Genomic DNA, 21,523 nt, shown 5'->3' with positions numbered 1-21,523 from the left:
GCATTACATTTGCCTGTTAGAGTAGATAAGTAGTACACATATTTAAATGGCAAGTTGTTTTTTTTCCTTTGACTATGGGGAATCATGATATTTTGTGAGTACATGAGTTTTTGTGTGTGTGTGCTATGTAAAGGAAATCAACAGGTGAGAAAAATGTATAGAAATTGATTTTTAAAGGTGCTTAAGATCAGCGATAAATCACAAAACCCCACTGCTTGTTCTTTTCCATTTGTTATTTATGCTATTTGAAGAATTAGAAAAGTGTTTTCTTCTGGTAAGATGCCTTCCTCCAGGTAAAAGCCAGAAAAGGTAAAAGGCTGGTTCCCCACTATAATTACTTAGCATTCTTTTTGCTTGAGCAAAGTGAAAAACACCAATAGGTCTGCTTACACACAGGAAACACACACACACACACACACACACGCACACACACACATTTTTTAAATGTCAAATATATATTCATTAGAAACTGTTACAGAAAAATGTATTTAACTCTGGGGAGAAGACACTTAACCTGATATTCTTTTAAGTTGTTACCCATTCTCCACTAAGAAACTGAGAATAATTAGGAGAATGACTACATGTTTTTGCAAGTAGTCCTAGGTATACGGACACTGTTTATGACCGTTTTAATTTTATTGATTATGATACCAAAACATGGCACAATTACTCCTGCTACCACTGACAAAACTATAACTTACATAATGTGAAAATAAAACTGTCATGCCTTTGAATATATTGCAAATATCAAATACTTCCGTGTGCTTTAAATTGACCTTCATAGCTTAAGATGTTAGAGTTGAGCCCGTGTCTTTTCCGCAGAGCGAAATTTTAATCCTATCTGCTTCCTAGTCTTGGAAGCATTGTGTTGATTATGGTGACTTTCTCTGCAGCATGTCTTTTTATCAGTTTACAGATGGTGAAAGGGATCAGAACATGCACCCCCAAATATGCCACTTTGTCATATGGGTTATTTTAAGCTGCAGGCTCTTTATTAAGAAAGAGCACATGCAGGAAGCTGTTTCTGATCTCCCCGTTTCACCTAAAAGAAGGTCACAAAGTTTCCCATGATACAAATCCCCCCACCCCTTCCCACTGTATTAGAAAGCAAAAATTGTTCTCATCACCAGAAGTTAGGAGTCAACACTGGAATGGACTTATGCAAACAAGCTTACTAAAGTGACCCTAATCTCCTCATAGTTTTCCCCATATATTTCCTAGTTACTAACCCACAATTTACTGCCCCTAGCTCCCTACCTAAATCTCCTTTGTATTATCACTTACTGACAATTTATTATTCTTTGTTTAAAATGATATATGAGCTTTTGGGCCTAAAAGATTCTTTGACCTTCCTTTTCCTTCTGAAGACTACTGTGTACACATAAAAATACATTTGTGTGCTCTTCTCCTATTAATCTGTATTATGCCAGTTTAATTCTTAGATCACCACAGAATGTAAGAGGATAAAGAAGGTTTTGTTCCCCTACAAAGATATTGTAAACAACTGTAAACAGGGAATTGCTTTCTTAATTTCCAAAAATTATTTTTTAAATGTACCCCAAATTATTTAACCATTCAAAGGAATCACAAAGTTTCAAAATGTTAAGAATCAGAATATTTTTATACCAGGGAAAAATTATCTCTTTTTTATGGAATTAAAGTTACAGTCCAAAATAAGTTAAAAAAAAAAAACCTAAACTGAATATTTATGGTTAATAGGAGTTCCCATGTCACCTGTTTGTGTTCTTATTTCGGAATCAGAAAGACTCACAGAGAAGCCACGTAGTAATTCATTTAATACTTTCTGTAGACTAAAAATTTTTTTTAATCTTAGAAATGAAAGATACCTCAATGTCATTGTCTCACCAACATCACAAATTCATCCAAAGCCAAATCCAATAACGTCATCTGAGTTTAGGGATATTACATATGCTAACACCTAAAGAAAATTATTTTTATTGGAATTTTATTTCTTAAATGTAGAAAAATATACCTTTTCATAAAATTTACGCCATTATTTCTATTTTTGCTTTTTAAAGTGAATGATAATCTTTGTAAACTTTATTTCGATGACAACTTTTTAAATAGTTAGAAATTGAATACATATTTTTTTCTATATTCAGTGTTTCCAGTTCTATTTTTATATATGTGAGAGGATTTCAAGGCCAATCACTTTTTTTTACCCATATCTAAAGGTCCTTAGAGATGCCTATTCTCTTATATAGTTTGACTCATGCCATTACAAAGTCATCAACGGGATGGTCAACTGTGTATTCATACTAATAATACCAATTTTGCTGTTTTGTGACTATGATGGTCAACTCAGAGCAAAATTTGCTGGATGTGTTCTATCCTAGTTTTTACCATATTCATACATTATTTTAGAATTTATGTTTTTAATGAAATGTTCTAACTTAAAAATTATTTTTATATGCATTATAGTCCTTATTTCTTTTCAGAATTTCAAGGTATGCTGTGCATAAATATGTGCCTTTTAATTTATATGGAAATTAAACTCAGTAAGATTAATGTGTTAGAGACTATAATATAGCAAAACATTGGAAGAGTCAAGACCAGAACCACATTCCTTTCACTTTAACCTAATTTGATATCACTGTGAAGAGTAACTTCAGGATACATTTGGGCCAACTGGCACTTTGTCTTATTACTATATATTAGCATGCATACAGGTATGTGTAGGCAACACACACACACACACACATGCACGCATGCACACACACACACACCTTGAAACATATACTTTAGATCTAGAAGGGACTTTAGTGTAGTGATAACTTGGGAGAAGTGGCGAGAAAATTAGCCTATATATCAAATCCTGCGTTCTCTTCATGACTATTCAAGACCAGAATATTATTGTGAAGTTTCAATTATAGAGTACATAGTATCCAAATTCAACTTGACATTTGAGGTTATGTGTCACCACTATGAAGCTTCTTTTGACACAATCCAAAATGTTTTGACAAAGGAATTAAATTATTATGGGATTAAGCCTTATTAGTTTTGTTTGCCTTTATAAAGATGTAATGGCAGTAGATATGTGAAATATCAAAACATTTAATTGGATGTGAAAATAAATTAATCTTAGTATTCTTTAAAGTTCTTTTATTTTGCATTATTTTGTCTGCCTAGTGTTCAACTTCATTTTTCTCTAATAAGTGTATTAAATGTATGACAGAAGTTTTAAGATTTGGTATTTTGTACTGTTTAGAATTATTGTCTTAATGTTTAGTCATCATATAATTTACCTAAACTTGGAAGATAATATGCAGAATTGATGTTTTTCTTTAGCAGAGTGTGTGGTTTATAATCAGTAAAATCTTGATCATTATAAAACCTGTATGTAAATAATATGCTTCAGAATCTAATTAGACACACAAGTTTATTTATTCAGTTCATTATCTGTGTGTTTGTATGTATGTCTGTATTTCTGTATGTCTTACAGCTGTTATTTCAAGAAACCAAGAAGGGCCAGGAGAAATGGGAAAAGCTGTGTTGATTCCTAAAGATGACCAGGAGAAAATGAAAGAGCTGTTTAAAATCAATCAGTTTAACCTTATGGCCAGTGATTTGATTGCCCTTAATAGAAGTCTGCCAGATGTAAGATTAGAAGGGTAAGTTTACATTTGTTATATAATCTTTTATATTTATAATCAACATATTTCAGAATCTCAGAACTTCAGCTAACTCAGATTATATCAATTCTAGCAATGTGTGGTTCTGATTACCTACCACATAGCAGGAATTTATTGTGCGTGCATATGCTGAAAAAGATGAACTATTTTCTTTCCTGGCAAAGCAAAATACGTTACTTGCAAAGATGCTGCAAAATACTCAGGCCAAACAGGTTTTTCTATGTGAGATGTTTTTTGTTGTTGTTTTGTTTTGCTTTCTTTATCATACCGGATGCAGAGCAAATATGCTCTTTAATAGATTACAGTTGTATGTTGCTTAACACTGCAGAAATGTTCTGGAAAATGTGTCATTAGACAATTTTGTCATTGTGTAAGCATCGTAGGTGTACTTACACAAACCTATATGGTATAGACTACTGCATTTCTAGGTTATATAATGTAGCCTATTGTTTCTAGGCTGTAACTCTGTACAGCAGATTACTGTACTGAACACTAGAGATAAATGTAACATAATGTTAAGTATTTTTGTATCTAAACATAGAAAAGGTATAGTAAAAACATGGTGTAACAGATAAAAATTTGTATACTTGTATAGGTCAAGTAGCATGAATGGAGCTTGCAGGACTGAAAGTTGCTCTGGGTGAGTCAGTGAGTGTGTAGTGAATGTGAAGCCTTAGGGCATTACTATACACTACTGTAGACTTTGTAAACACTATACACTTAGGTTATACTAAATTTATTTTTAAAATTTCTTTCTTCAGTAATGAATTAACCTTACATTACTGTGATGTTTTTACTTCATAAAGTCTTGATTTTTTTTCACTTTTAAGCTGTTTAGTATTAATACTTAGCTTAAAATACAAGCATACTATACAGCTATAAAATATTTTCTTTCTTTATATCCTTATTATTTTTTCCGTTTTTAATGTAATTTTTAAATTTTTCTCTTAAAAACGAAGACACAAACATACACATTAGCTTAGGTCTATTCAGGGTCAGGATCATCAAAACATCACTAGGCAATAGGAATCTTTCTGATTCATTATAATCTTATGAGACTCTCATCATATATGTGATCTGTCATTGTGTAATGCATGGCTGTATTTGCCTTACTGCATAAAAAGGTCCATATACTTTGCTTATAAAAAGTATACCTGCATTGCTATTCCAGCATAAAAATAGCTCATTGTCTATATGACTCTTTGACCCTATAAAAGTGGTTTATTATGGTTTCCAGCAATTTATACTGCTGTTTATAATTAGAATGCTTAATTATCAGCTATGGAAGAAATAGGCACTTGGAAATAATATTGCACGAAAAATGATGTTGAAAAATTCAGCTTTTATATGATTAACTGTAAGCTATGCTCTAGATACTTGAACATGTTCTAAACAGATGTAATAAAGTGAAAGTATTTAGTGGCAGAATTGTAATTCTAATATATGGTCCTTGTAAAGCAAACTCTTGGCATTAATAAAAGATGTGTCTTGAGATTTTAGAAAATCTCCAAGTTTACAAATATGCTCCAGGACACACTTCCATGTAAATAGAAATTGTTCTTTTGAGCACTTAATGATTTTTCTCTACGTGCAATAGAACATAATTAATGCAAATAAAATTTGCCACCTCTAGTGGGCTACATTACACTACTGTGTCATGATATTAGCATCATATTTACTGACTCTTATTTTTTTCTTTCTGAATTACTTCATATAATATGAAAACCTTGGCTGGGCTTGGTGGCTCATGACTGTAATCCTAGCACTTTGGGAGGCCAAGGCAGGCGGATGACCTTAGGTCAGGAGTTCAAGACCAGCCTGACCAATATGGTAAAACCCCATCTCTACTAAAAATACAAAATTAGCTGGGCATGCTGATGCATGCCTGTAATCCCAGCTACTCAGGAGGCTGAGGCAGGAGAATCGCTTGAACCTGAGAGGCAGAAGTTGGAGTGAGCTGAGATTTTGCCATTGCACTCCAGCCTGGGCAACAAAAGTGAAACTCTGTCTCAAAAAAAAAAAAAAAGAAAGAAAAAGAAATGAAAAGAAAAAAGAAAACCTTGTTTGAGATTCCAGGGCTCGTAATTGTCAGAGGTTTATTTGGTATCTTAGTAACTGCTTTGTCACAACCATTGTATACTTTTGAAATGTCTCTCTCAACAAAATCACAAGTAATTACATATTGTGGACATTTTTGGTCCCTAGGAAATAGTTCAACATTTAATATTAAATTTGTGCATTGCAAATTATTATGTAAAAATAATTTTACATGTAGTCCTGTATGTATGTGTGTGTGTGTGTATACATACTTGTTTGTATATAGATACATTTAAAAGTATATACAATAAGCATATACAAAAAATATGTACAATAAACATAGTCTTCAAAGCAATTTTAAGCATTTTAGATGCTAAGTTTATAATGTTTAAACATTGCATTTATTACTTTGTTTTATATGCTGTAGTATGCTGTAGTGCAATGATCCCCAGCCTTTTGGCACTGGGGACCAGTTTTGTGGAAGACAATTTTTCTACAGATTTGGAGGTGGTGGGTTGGGGGTTGGGGGTGATTTCAAGATGAAACTATTCTAACTCAGTTGATCAGGCATTAGATTCTATAAGGAGCACACAGCCTAGATCCTTCGCAGGTGCAGTTCACAATAGGGTTTGTGCTCCTGTGAAAATCTAATGCAGCGGCTGATCTGACAGGAGACTGAGTTCAGGTGATAATGCTTGCTCTCAGGCAGCTCACCTCCTGCTGTGTGGCTGGGTTTCTATAACAGGCCGGGACCAGTACTGGTCCTTGGCCCCAGGGACCTCTGCTGTAGTGTGATAAAATGAGAGGCTATGATAATTATATATTCCAGAAAACTAGGTAAACACTATTTCAAGTTTTTAAAAAATCTTGACTTTCAACTGTCAGAATACAAATAAATCAGAACCATGAATTAAAAAAAAAAAGTAAGTCTTCATTGAGCTAATGTTTAAAATATTCATAGCCAGTGATTTTTTTTTTTTCTTTTGAGAATCTCTGCCGGGCACGGTGGCTCACACCTGTAATCCCAGCACTTTGGGAGGCTGAGGCGGGTGGATCACCTGAAGTCACAGGTTTGAGACCAGCCTGGCCAATATGGTGAAACCCTGTCTCTACTACAAATACAAAAATTAGCCAGGTGTGGTGGCCCACGCCTGTAATCCCAGCTACTCAGGAGGCTGAGGCAGGAGAATCGCTTGAACCCAGGAGGCAGAGGTTGCAGTGAGCCGTGATTGTGCCACTGCACTCCAGCCTGGGTGACAGAGTGAGACTCTGTCTCAAAAAAAAAAGAATCTCTTAGCTCTAGTTTGTTGTCTTAGTCTAAGAAAAAAAGGATCCCTTAGCATACTAAGTTTATGAGTAAGTCTTAAACTGTGGAGCAATCCAACATTTTAAATGAATAATTCAAGTTGCTTAGCATGTAAAATACCTAAAATCCTGTATATACTGTGGTTATTATTGCTTGGATTTTCATATTTTACAAATAGTCTCTGAAATAATATTAATGAAATAACTTTTCATTTTATTTTTATATAAAACTACAGTGTATGTTATAAGTATGAAAACAGTAATACCATCCAAAATTCCTAGACAAGTCACAGTGTATGAGGTTTACCAGGGACATTTGCAAGTCATCTTGAATGACTCAATTGTGGGACTGCCTGGGAACAACTAATGTTGAAAAACTTACCATGAGTCACATATCCAAACTGTTATTTAAAAGATTTAGAAATGTTAATACTCATTTGATCTAGAAAATATTTTTATAATTTGATTATATGCCAGTTACAGTTCAGTTTTTGGATAATTATATCTTAAAAAGATATAGATACATTAAGCTAGCACAAGTGATGACTGATGTAAATTATGTAAAGATGTAAAAAGAATAGGATTCTAAAATAATTTAAGAAGAAGCTGAATTTATTTTAGTGGACAACTTGAGTTGATACTTAGAAAGCGTCTGAGTCATCCAAACTGTGAATTCATTCAAATATTAATCATATTTTACTGCGTTATACCTTTAAACTATTTTGGCTAAATTCTGAAAATTGTCCAAAAAGTTTAATGTTACGTTTGACGTTAATATCAATTTACAAATATTGGAAAATGTATTCAGGGAATAAATCTAAGCATATATCCTATGTTTACACAGAGAACAGACTAGGTAAAAATAGTTTTTTTTGGAGGCAGTTGTGAATAACCATCAGGACAAATTGAAGTTCTGTTCTGTAATATCTATCCCTAGGAATGTTTAAATATTTATAAAAATTTACTTAAAGTATTTAATTTTTTAATACATGCAACACATTAGTATGTAATCCTATTTTTTTGATATAAGATGCTAGTTACAAAGAAATTGTTACTTTTATATTTTAAGTACAATTAAGGGCAGATTTATGCAATGTTTTACCTTCTTGAAGGCCCTTCATTTCTGGGATACTTATGTAGTCTCTCTCCATCTCTCTCTCTCTCTCTCTCTCTCTCTACATATATATATATATGTATATATAGTTTACATGTATATATAAACTAAAAATTTACATATAAATTTACATATAAATTTTATTGTATAAATAAAATTTTAGACAGCTGTAATCAGCCCTCTCTCTCCTTTGCCCATTCCCCCACAAATAAAATTTTTTAAAGTAAATGTCTTAATAACCTATCTGATTCAGAATGTTGAGAAAAATGACTATTAACTAATGGCTCAGCATTAGAGATTTGTTAGCATGTTTCTCATCAATTATGGGGGTAAGATTTGTAAATTTATATATTTTGGATTTCAGAAGCACAGGGTTTAAATACTCCTGATGTCAGAAAGTAAACAAATAGATGTCATTTTGTTTGGCTTTTAACCTAAAGTTCTTTAGCATTTACTTGAATTCAGTCATTTAATAACACGTCAAGGGCTGGTACTGAGTTTTTTTTGAAGGTTATAATGCAGCTAGCATTTAAATATTTCTCATCAGGAAAAAATTGAGAAAATAGGAAATTTATTTTAGCTTTTTATATCCTAGGCCAAATAACTGCTTCTTACACATGCACACTTTCAAGTCGATAAGAGGAAAAGACTCTAGCAGCCTTACATTATTAGTGGAAGTGGAGCTGTAGCATACAAATTTTGAATAAGTCGCTCTCAAAGGACAAAGAATTTATTTACTACATTAAGTAGGAATAAGACATAGTATATATTTTTTCTGTGCTCAATCTCATGAGTACATGTTCATTTATAAAGTTTGCCCTTCCCATAAATTAAAATATGATAAATGTAGCATTGATTGCACAAAGGAGAAATAGAAAATGAGAATATTAATTGGATTTCCAATCTCTGTTCCACATCTTTTTAATTTGAGAATTAACGCAACATTTTTATGCTGGTAAAAATCTTCCCTGTGAAGATAATAATAATTTCTTTAATAATTTGATTTATGTAATGTGCTCATGTGTAGAATTAATTTCACTATCCAAATTAAAAGTGGTATGTTAGAATGCCTGTATGTTTACGTATGCACAATGTATGTATATATATATACACACACACACACACATGCATACATACACACATATATACACACACATACATACACATACACACACATATATACACACACACTTGAGGAATGTGGATGTAAGTATTATTATCATTTGGGGGATAATAATACTGTTACACTGTAAGTTTCCTTTCAAATAAGAAAGTAGAGTAACACATGTCTAGGCATGTTCTCGGGGATACATTTAAGTACATTGTATGCAGAAAACATGCCACATAACCTTTATTTACACTTGAACTACCCCTCCATGGTTTCCTTATGTAATTTAATTTTCTGACACTACTACCTTCAACTTCTAAAAATAATGTGGTGTTATATACATAACATAAAATTTGCCATTTTAACTATTTTAAAGCGCATAGTTAAGTAGTGTTAAGTATAAAGGACATCAGAATATGCTACCCTAAAATATGCAAATTTAGCATAAAGATCCTTTTGAGCTGAAGGCAATTAAGGAAAAGCAGGCACAGGAAACCTCTCTACTCTTCCCCATCTGCCTAAAAGTAGGGCATACATATGACTTACAAAAGCATCCTCCACTCTCATACCAGGAGGAGAAGAGCAACCTTTATTAGCAGAAATAGAAATGCTGTCAAGATAAGCCAGCATAAACAAATCTCACTAAATAACCTTTATTATCCGTTAGTTTCCCTCCTACATTACAGAGAGTTTCCCACCTTAGAAGCCCCAAACTCTTTTCCTTTGTCTTGCCACTTCTCCAGAATTTATCACTCTTTTTTGAAATGCCATATAAACCCACTGAGTGTAACTACTTGTTTGGGTCTTCACTTCTTTTCTATGAAGGTCTCTGTTCATGTGAAAATCAAATGATTATAATCAAATAAAATAGGTATGCCTTTTTTCCGGTTAATCTGTTTTTTGTTAGTTTAATTCACAAGCCCCGGTTATAGAACCTAAGAAAGTAGAGGAAAGGTTGTTCTCTTCCCTATAAGTGAATTTACATTGTTGTGCAATGAATCTTTAGCATTATTTTCATTTTGTAAAACTGAAACTCTATAGCCATTAAACAGGAACTCCACATTTCCTCAGCCCCTAGCAACCACCATTCTATGTTCTGACTTTCTAAAGTTGATATTTTCAGCATTTATCAGAACCTAATTGTGTACCAATGAAAACTAAGAGATACGGTATTACATTAGAGAATGGAATGAATATATATATATATTTGAATGGAATATAGATATACATATGGAATATATATTTGAATGGAATATATATATATTTGAATGGAATATATATATATATATTTGAATGGAATATATATATATATATATATATATATATATATATATCTCCTAGTATGTGGCAGTGTGAATTTAGAAGTGCCATTGTATCAAGGCGTGATGAAGGACAGTTTTACAGGAAGGTGTATTTGGAACCAAGCTTTGTAAGATGAATTTGTGTAGAACCAGGCTGACACAGAAAGGAGACAGCAGAAAGGAAAGTATAGACAAGCAAGCCAGTTCTGGTTAGAGGAGGGCCAATGAAACTATTTGTTAGGAACGTGCATCATAGGTAAACAGGTACGGAGCCTGGCTACTATTTTATTTATACACAATAATTTATATATTCAAATTTACCAAATACCTATTTGTTTGTTTGTTTTTGCAAATTCTAGTTGAGAAAGCAGAAAATCTAATTTTCACTTCCTAAATCTACATGGTAATCATATTTTTACTTATGTTTTTCCTACTTGAGTTATGTAGGCCTGAAAGGGTTTTTAAAATATTATCCACTATCATGGTTGTTAATGTGTTCTTATATTTCTAATATTTTGTTTTGTTCCCTATATTTTTGTTCTATGTGACTTAAGGCAGAAATACTCAATTATTTAACTCAATTATTTAAACCTCAGTAAAAATTAGAGTCTCAGCAATTACATCTGACAGTTTTTTCCAAAAAAATAAGAAAATTTAATAAAGAAAAAGTAATTTTTAAAATGCAGAAAGTTTGGATAACCAAGGAATGGAAAATGATGATACAGTTCAGACAGAAGGTATGTGAGGCCTTGTGAGACGAGAAAACAACTCAATTAGAAAGTTGTTAACTATCCATCCAAGCTCACTGGCCTGCAGAGGGTGATGAAGAATCTTAAAAACAATTTTATTTAGACATGTGATGGTAGGCAACAAGGAGATTTTAGAACAAAAACATGATGTAATGGAAATGATATTTAGGAAGTGTTATTCTTGCAGTATTATATAAAAGGTATTATAGATAAGAGAAGCCTGAATTTAGTAAGATTCCCTATTGACTATTATAGTCACATAGATCTAATTGGATAAGGAACTTGTCCAGGACAATGGCCTTAGAAACATAAAGCAATATGTAGTAATTAATTAAAATGAAGAGAAAGGAAAAATACCAAATTTAAGATAGCTTCAGGAGGGATGGGCATGTGGTTGAATTTTCAACTTTATTTGTATGTGTAAGTATTTGTGTATGTGCATTTATAGGAAAGAGAGAAAGGAACTGTAAGTAAAAATTATCCTAAGTATATTTTCAAGTGATTTTCCAGAATTGGTGACTTACTAGATATAAGGGAAGTCGAGATATGACTTCAGTGTTTCAAATTGGGTGACTAGGAGATTTGTGGTATTGCTAACTGATTGTTTATGTTTGTGTGTGTGTGTGTGTGTATAAACATACATATACAAAGAGAAACACATAAATGCAACTTTTAATATGGATAGTAGAATTAATTTCACACATAAGAACATTAGATAAATCAAAATATTATGGAAACTATTATTGTTATCTTCAGAGGCAAAATTTTTTACTAGCATATGAAAGCTATAGTAATTTTCAACTTGAAAATAAAAGATGTGTACCAGAGATCAGAAATTCAATTAATATTCTCATTTCTATTTCATCTTTATGAAATCAATGCTGCCTTTATCTGTATATTATTAAAATAATTGTGCAAAATATAATTTTTAAAATCAGCCATTTGAAAGTCTTTGTGGTTAAAAAGTGTATGTTTTTACTCGTCTCATGGAAAAAAATCTAATTTAAAAAGCAAAGATTTGTTTTAGTAAACATTTGCAGATTGATTCCATTTAAGAAAGCAGATAGTTCTGTTATTGCTAGAAAAATCCTATGTGGAGGAATATTTGACTTCTGTATTAAATTACTTCTCACTATTTTTTGCCCCAGATATTTTCTGTGCACATATCAGTTTCTTAAGGGAAGGGTAAATTGTTCTAATGCCAGCTTACAATAGTATTTTGCTGAGGAAGAATGTGATTTTATACTTAAATAGCTTAACTCATGATAGTAAGACATAGTTTTTTTGACATGAGAGATGTTAGCATCTGTCTAAAAATTCTCATTGTATATTATAATTAATATTCTCATCAGCTTGCAAAGTCTCCCCGTAGAAGCCAGTATACTTTCTTTATGGCAGTTGCTGTTTAAATTAGAAAATTTATATTTGGACTTTGAATTTTTTTTTTTTTTTTATACTTTAGGTTTTAGGGTACATGTGCACAATGTGCAGGTTTGTTACATATGTATCCATGTGCCATGTTGATTTCCTGCACCTATTAACTCGTCATTTAGCATTAGGTATATCTCCTAATGCTGTCCCTCCCCCCTCCCCCCACCCCACAACAGTCCCTGGAATGTGATGTTCCCCTTCCTGTGTCCATGAGTTCTCATTCTTCAATTCCCACCTATGAGTGAGAACACGCGGTGTTTGGTTTTTTGTCCTTGCGATAGTTTACTGAGAATGATGTTTTCCAATTTCATCCATGTCCCTACAAAGGACACGAACTCATCATTTTTTATGGCTGCATAGTATTCCATGGTGTATATGTGCCACATTTTCTTAATCCAGTCTATCATTGTTGGACATTTGGGTTGGTTCCAACTCTTTGCTATTGTGAATAGTGCTGCAATAAACATACGTGTGCATGTGTCTTTATAGCAGCATGATTTATAGTCCTTTGGGTATATACCCAGTAATGGGATGGCTGGGTCAAATGGTATTTCTAGTTCTAGATCCCTGAGGAATCGCCACACTGACTTCCACAATGGTTGAACTAGTTTGCAGTCCCACCAACAGTGTAAAAGTGTTCCTATTTCTCCACATCCTCTCCAGCACCTGTTGGTTCCTGTTTTTTTAATGATGGCCATTCTAACTGGTGTGAGATGGTATCTCACTGTGGTTTTGATTTGCATTTCTCTGATGGCCAGTGATGATGAGCATTTCTTCATGTGTTTTTTGGCTGCATAAATGTCTTCTTTTGAGAAGTGTCTGTTCATGTCCTTTGCCCACCTTTTGATGGGGTTGTTTGTTTTTTTCTTGTAAATTTGTTTGAGTTCATTGTAGATTCTGGATATTAGCCCTTTGTCAGATGAGTAGGTTGCAAAAATTTTCTCCCATTCTGTAGGTTGCCTGTTCACTCTGATGGTAGTTTCTTTTGCTGTGCAGAAGCTCTTTAGTTTAATTAGATCCCATTTGTCAATTTTGGCTTTTGTTGCCGTTGCTTTTGGTGTTTTAGACATGAAGTCCTTGCCCACGCCTATGTCCTGAATGGTATTGCCTAGGTTTTCTTGTAGGGTTTTAATGGTTTTAGGTCTAACATTTAAGTCTTTAATCCATCTTGAATTAATTTTTGTATAAGGTGTAAGGAAGGGATCCAGTTTCAGCTTTCTACATATGGCTAGCCAGTTTTCCCAGCACCATTTATTAAATAGGGAATCCTTTCCCCATTTCTTGTTTTAAATCCTGGACTTTGAATTTTAATATTTAATGTTGCTGTGTAATTTTGTTCATTAAGAATATTGAAAACAAGGCCAAAAATAAGTTGCATTTTGTTACATTCCAAGTCCAACTTGAAATAAATGGAACATATGTAATGGCTATACTTTTAGGATAAAACTATATATGTACAAATATATTTTCTACATATATTTATGTACTGCATAGTACATATATATTCTACATATATTTATGTATTGCATTTATAGTGTCTTATTTTATTTTTTCCCTAACATAAAAGATTCTGTCTATTATTTTTAATGTCTTTTTATTTGTGAGTTATAGTATAGGTACAGATAGAGACATTTTCACTAAAATGTCATAGGAGACTTTCTGGTTATATTTGACCAGATAGTTATTTTTCTAAGATAGTGTTCTATCTTCAAATAGAAATGGAAAGATCAAATATAATGTCATTGTTTTATCATCATGCTGTATAAAATGGTGTTGAATTCCAAAATATAAATTCTTAAGTAAAATTCACATTTTATAGTGATCCAGTGTCTCATTTCTAAGCTATATTTTATAAGAAATTTAAAAGCAAGTGTAGCACATAGTTCCTATCCTTGATAAGCATAGTGATTAGGAAGATATATTTTCCCCCATGACACAGTTTAAACACATGAATTAATAAATTATGTGACAATAGTAAATGTAGCTAAATATCGATATTTATTGAACTTTTAGTATGTATCAGCTATATATTAAGTAGTTGAGCTGAATTATGACATGCAATTTTCAATCAAAGCCCAATGAAGTATATCATATGCTTTAATGTATTTGTTTACAGATTAGGAAACATATTCAGAAAGGTTAAGGAACTTCCTCAGGGTCATGCAGCTGACATTTGAAGTAAGGCTGTCTAATTCTGAGTATTTGCTCTCAATGACTACAGAACACCAAAGAATATAAAAGGGGAAAAGACAAGATAGTTACATTACTAGGAACTTCATGGAAAAGATGAGGCATGGGTTGGCCCTTGAATAAAGGCTGGAACTTATATAGATATAAGGGAGAACACAAAGGTTCCAAGTGGAAAGACAAAAATCCCTTTGTTATTCCATCTCCTCGTGCACAGAATAGAATGATTAAATAGTATGTTGAAGAGACTGATCTAATATCATAATGAGTTTATTTGGGAGACGGTTCATACAGTCATGCTGACTTGTCTTAAGTTAAATACTTAAATCACTACTCTGAGGCAGGCTTTAATACTGTCCATCAGTCATACGATATTTCCCTTGTCTATCCTTTTTTCCACTTTGTAAATTATTATTTTATAAATTCATCACTCCCCTCCCTCACACCTACAATGCTTCCTCTCAACCCTCATTCTCATTATCTTACCTTCTGTTTCACTGAGAAAAATAGATGCAAAGAAAACTCCCCATAGTCTCACCATGGCATCTACCCATCTACCCACTTACTTGAATTTGTAGCCCTTTACTCAGCCTTCTCCACTATTACTATGAATCCAATTACAACCAGCCCATCCTCTAGGTGTCCTTTCCTCTTACCTCTTAACTGCTTAAGCACAAGTGCACTGTTCCAACCATTCTACCCACTTTTTTTTAAGAGATGGGGTCTCACTATGTTGCCCAGGCTGGATTTAAACTCCTGGGCCAAGCAATCCTCCTACCTCAGCCTCCTAAATAACTGGGACTACAGAATCCTGCTTACTTCTTTAATCAGTTTTCTCTCTTGGGTTATTCTTACCAGAATGCAAACATACTGTTTATCCTCCCTTAAAAACAAATGTGTAAACAAAATACTTCTCTAGTGAATGCTTATCGTGGATTTGTTCATTTTTCTTTTCATATTCCAAGAAGTTCTTGAAAGAGTTGGCTGTCACTCTCTTGAGCCATCTCCCCACCACCATTTTGTTTTGAATTCCCTGCAATTGACTTTTATCCCCACAATACAGCAAAATTGCTATTGCCGAGGTCACTAATGATTCCTATGGTGCTATATTTAGCAGTCAGTATTCAGTTCTCATATTGATTTGCCAGCATAATTTGACACAGATGATTATGATCTCCTTTTTGAAATAAATTTTTCACTTGGCTTTTAAGTCACTACACTGGAATATAATTTTCTCCTACTTTTCTGGTGATTCCTTCCCTTCATTATTTGCTGATACCTTTTAACCCTAACCCCAAGTGTAGATATGTCCTAAGGGTAAGGCCTAAGGGTAATGAGCTGGCCGATTTTCTGTCGGCAATCATTCCCGTGGTAATTTCATGTAGTGTGTCAATGTTCAATATCATTTAATCTGCAGCCCAGACTTCTCCCCTGATATCGAGAATTGAACATCTCATGGTATTCTGGATATCTTGCCTTGACTATCCAACACTCATCTAAATCTTAAGCACCAGATAGTCCCAAACTCAGCACCAGATAGTCCCCACAAAGCCTCATATTTTCAGGAAGTTAATCCTCTTAGAAAACAGAAATTCCATTCTTTCATTTGCTCAGGCCAAACCAGGAAGTCTCATTGCACCGTCTCTTTCTCTTACTATCAACATCTGACTCATCATCTCATTAAAAATATTAACTCTTATCATCATCTTCCCTGCTACTATTAATATTTTAGTCTAAGCTGCTGATATTTTTACCTGAATCATTGTAGCAATCTACTAAGTGTTTTTGTTTGTTTTGGTTTGGTTTTTATTTTTTGTTGTTGTTGTTGTTGTTTTTAATTTTCTTTAGCACCCTTCCATCTCTGATCAACATAACAGTCAGAGTGAGCCTATTAAAATATAAAGTCCTGTTAAACTGTAAATCAGTTTTGTGCTTATTTCTCTCACTCCAAGGCACAGGGGAACCATACCAAGAACAATTCCACTTTAGGACCTTTTTACTTCCTATTCTCTCTGCCTGGAGGTTTCTCCTGAATATCCACATGGTTTGCTCCCTTACCTTCAATCTCTTTAATTATGCCTGAGGTTGCAATTTTTTTGAATTTGAAAAATCAGACCTTGGCAATGACCTTGAGCAGTAGGACATAAATAACTCCCACATGCTGAGCGTTCCAATAATGGAACAGTAGTCATAAATGGGTTAACCCATTTATCATCTCTCTAAATTCTTCTTTGGCCACATTATATAAAATTACTCCAACCCGTGACACTTTCTACTCCCTTATTCTGGTATATTTTTCTGCTTTGTACTACTGACTACCTAATATGATTAATGTTTTACTTCTTTTCTTTATCATGAATAAGGAAATTATATTTCTTTTCTCACTAAACATAAGTTCATTGATTGCAGTGGTCTTTCTTTTTTATTATTTATTTGATTGATTGATTGATTGATTGATTGATTTTTGAGACAGTCTCACTCTGTTGCCCAGGCTGGAATGCAATGGCACAATCTTGGCTCACAGCAACCTCTTCCTCCTAGATTCAAGAAGTTCTCCTGCCTCAGCATCCCAAGTAGCTGGGATTACAGGCACATGCCACCATGCCAGGCTAATTTTTGTATTTTTAGTAGAGACAAGGTTTCACCATGTTGGCCAGGCTGGTCTCGAACTCCTGACCTCAAGTGATCCACCCACCTCAGCCTCCCAAAGTGCTGGGATTACAGGCATGAGACACCGTGCCTGGCCAATTGCAGAGGTCTTCCTAGGGGACTTTCATCTGTATGGTGGGCACTCAATAAATATTTGTTGGGTGAATTTATAAATTAATAAATGATGATATATATTCCGATTGCACACAGAAGATGTGACAGGCAGAAAAACTTGACGTTGATTTTGTAATCAAAAGTAAACTTAATGGGTTTTTAGAGACATACTAAGTTGATGAAAGAGGTATAGATCTGTATTGGGATGAGTTAGTGTTTTTTTAATCTATTTTTTTCCCAGCAGGACAGTTAAGCCTGGAGCAGAATAAGAAAAAAAGAGAAATTGAAAATAGTCTAATGTTGGGGATTACTACAGTGTGCACTATAAAAAATCAGAGTGTAATTGAGGTAGTCGGAATTTAATGATAGCTAAGAGAAGACTAACAAATTATTACAATTAAAGTTGGAAGTCCTTTTTATAGCTTCCATTTATTGAGCAACTACCAAGTGCCCTAGGTGCTGATAAGTCTTCTACCTTAAGTCTTCCTCTTCAATCCTTAAATTATGCTTAAAAAGTAAATTGCATTATTCCCATTTTATAATTAAGGGAACTGAGGGAAGAAGAGATATTTTTATTTGGGCTGAACTATTGGAAATGCTTTCTCCTGTAATTTCCTCTAAATTTGCTGCTAGACTTCTCTTCCCAGGCTTTATTTGATTTATCTGAGGTTTTTGGCCATTTTCACCTATTTTGAAAGTCTCATTTTTAGATACTATGGTGCAGCCTAGTTTTTGGCTAATACTGGTTGGCCTTCATACTCTCCAATGTGGCATGCATTTATATTTTCATTTTTTGAGAAGCATTTTGGAGACTACTTTACTGTAAAATTTCCAACAGACCAATGACTCCCACCTGATTTCTTTCAATCTCTCTCAGTTCCTGCTTCAGACAGAACACCATGCAAGAACTTGCTTCTGAGGCTCTTACCTCATCAGACAGCCGTATAGAGGAGAGACTTGAGTGCAATAATTCTTACCACATCCACTTCCCTGTAGAATTCATGACTCCTTACCACATCCAAATTTGCAAAGGTACTTCTTCAACCACTGACTTCTTTCCCCACTCAGCCCTTAACAATCTTTTTCAAGATGATTCCTGCCTTACATGTCTCCAAACATTAAAAAAACCAAGTCACGTTACTATCCCATTACATTCTGTCATAACCCAAAGCACTATTTCAGATTATAATTTTATGGCCATTAAACATTTTTGCAAGAGTGAGATGCTGATCTCTTAAAAGCAGCTACAAGCTCTGAAAATAGATGTTTTAAGATTCTCATCACTTGGCTTAAGAGATAAGAAGCACACTTCTTCCCTTCCCTAGAAGTAGAAAATGCCACCATGTACCCAACGCCTTTAAATTCCCTTACTTCATTGAACTCTTCTTCAAATTTCTTATCTTCTCCCATATAAATTAGAGATGTATGATAGATTCACTGTTACAATATCAGTACTGCTATCTTTCCAATGGCTTCTTTTAGAATTTGGGGGTAACTTATCATTGGCTAGCCTCACTTTTCATACTTGCTAAAATTCCAGGAAAATGAATTTTTCTTATCTCTATACTTACCACATTTATCTTTTATCACACAGTATACAAGCCTCAAAAGTCAGGAATTGAACAAATCTCTCTGACTCCAAAGTTTTACTCTTTCTTCTGCTTCCTACTTGAGTTTCTTGAGAGGGTAAAAGACACTGAAATATGCATGCAATGAGAAGGAAATGGTCAGGATACTAAGATTACAAATGTGAGCATAAATCTGTGAAATGCTGCAGTGTTCTTGGTTCAACAACTGTATTCCCATTGTCTAATAAATGCGTTCTATATTATTAATAAATATTCTGCTAGAATGTATATTTCTTCATTTAAGAAATCTAAAAGTTCATGACAATTGCATCAAGATGATTGAAGCAGTCTGGAGTAGAAAAGAAAATAAATGTGAGTCCCACACTGGTATCATTTTAAGGAGTTCAGAATTGGTATGCATTGTGGTAGGAGTAGGGACAGGAGAGAACAACAGGAATGATTACGTGGGTGGCTGAGACAGATGGTGTGGACTTCAAATAAAGAAACCCAGAGGGTGGTGGATAAATAATGATGAGAGTAGCATCGGAGAGTAAGGAAAAATTGGACAATTCTATCTCAAGAACTCAAGGAATAAAAGATGAAATCAGACTTTTAAATGTTTACTACCTTTAATTATTTAAATGATGTGACAACAAATAACACTTGGAAAATCATTTTTAAATGTTTTTGTTATAACCTCTTATAAACAAGAGGATTAGTTTATAGGAAAAGACAAGACTGAGCAACATAACAAAATCAAGTGTATTTTTGTTGTTGTTGTTGAGACGGTCTCTCTCTGTCACCCAGGCTGGAGTGCAGTGGAGCGATCTTGGCTCACTGCAAGCTTCACCTCCTGGGTTCACGCCATTCTCCTGCCTCAGCCTCCCGAGTAGCTGGGACTACAGGTGCCCGCCACCACGCCCGGCTGATTTTTTTGTATTTTTAGTAGAGATGGAGTTTCACCGTGTTAGCCAGGATGGTCGTGATCTCCTGACCTCGTGATCTGCCTGCCTCAGTCTCCCAAAGTAGTGGGATTACAGGCTTGAGCCACCGTGCCAGGCACAAGTGGATTTTTTTCTTTTGAAAAATTATTTTGTGATTTTATATTCTAACATAAATACTCTATATCAGAAATAAACAAACAACCACTAGAATGAGGAACAAAATGTCATTACACTGGAATGTGGTAAAAAAAGAAATTGTTATTGATAAAAGAACCACCAGTTTGTATATGTGGGGAAATATCTATTTAACTGTTAAATTTTTGTGTCATGTAGAATTCTTAAATAACATAATAACTTTTTAAAAGTCACTGAGTGCCTTTCATAAACAGTTTTGATAATCTGAGAGCCTATTCACCTGTGAGTGATTTTAACCAAAGTAAGTTGCTTGAACTCTGTGCTTAATAGATGGTGTCATAAGATTGCGGCCCAGAAAACAGGATGCTGAAAGACATGAGATGTACATGAGATACACATGTTTCAGTCATAGCCTGAGTACGGTAGATGTAGTCTAGGAGAACTTGGCTGGGAACACAACACCATGTCTTCATGTTCATTTCGAATGAGATAGGGGGTAGACAGAGATAGGGTCTTACTAAAGAAGTATATTAGTTTGTTTTTATATATGCATTATAAAGAACAATGTTAGATAAAGAGACAGTTAAATACCATAAGATTTTTATTCTCACTGTGCTTAAAAATAGCAACCAAAAAATATTTGTTGGCAGAATTAATAATATTATTGTCAGTTTTACCATTATAAAACAGTACTAACTAGAGTGTTAGTTTGGTGCCACTTTTAAACATATGAATGTATTTTACATCTTCTTTTTTGTGTAGTTGAGGTAATGGAAGTCCATAGTAGTGAGCTGAGTTTTCTGAAGTCACTTATGAAAAAGAACAAAACTCTGTCTCAACCCACATTCTTTTTATTTTTCATTTTATTTTTCTATTTTTATTTTATTTTTTTTTATTATACTTTAAGTTTTAGGGTACATGTGGCCAATGTGCAGGTTTGTTACATATGTATACATGTGCCATGTTGGTGTGCTGCACCCATTAACTCTTCATTTAACATTAGGTGAATCTCCTAATGCTATCCCTCCCCCATCCCCCTACCCCACAACAGGCCCCGGTGTGTGATGTTCCCCTTCCGGGGTCCATGTGTTCTCATTGTTCAGTTCCCACCTATGAGTGAGAACATGTGGTGTTTGGTTTTTTGTCCTTGCGATAGAAGGAAATAGAGACACAAAAAACCCTTCAAAAAATCAATGAATCCAGGAGCTGGTTTTTTGAAAAGATCAAC

General features: G+C 33.9%; 1 protein-coding gene across 5 annotated transcripts in view; it reads left to right on the top strand.

The window, feature by feature from the left end:
* The window catches only part of GALNT13 (polypeptide N-acetylgalactosaminyltransferase 13), a 595,812-nt gene that overhangs the window by 262,452 nt on the left and 311,837 nt on the right, over positions 1-21,523 (top strand). For all 5 annotated transcript variants that reach the window (XM_030795862.1, XM_003274969.4, XM_030795859.1 and 2 more), the window contains exon 4: positions 3,464-3,632. In XM_030795862.1, the coding sequence (XP_030651722.1) occupies positions 3,464-3,632 (169 nt within the window). The remainder of the gene's footprint in view (positions 1-3,463; positions 3,633-21,523) is intronic.

Source organism: Nomascus leucogenys, chromosome 17 (genome assembly GCF_006542625.1).
Source record: "Nomascus leucogenys isolate Asia chromosome 17, Asia_NLE_v1, whole genome shotgun sequence".
NCBI lineage: Eukaryota > Metazoa > Chordata > Mammalia > Primates > Hylobatidae > Nomascus > Nomascus leucogenys.
The sequence above is the reverse complement of the archived record's forward strand: the minus strand, read 5'-3'. Positions and strand labels throughout refer to the sequence as shown.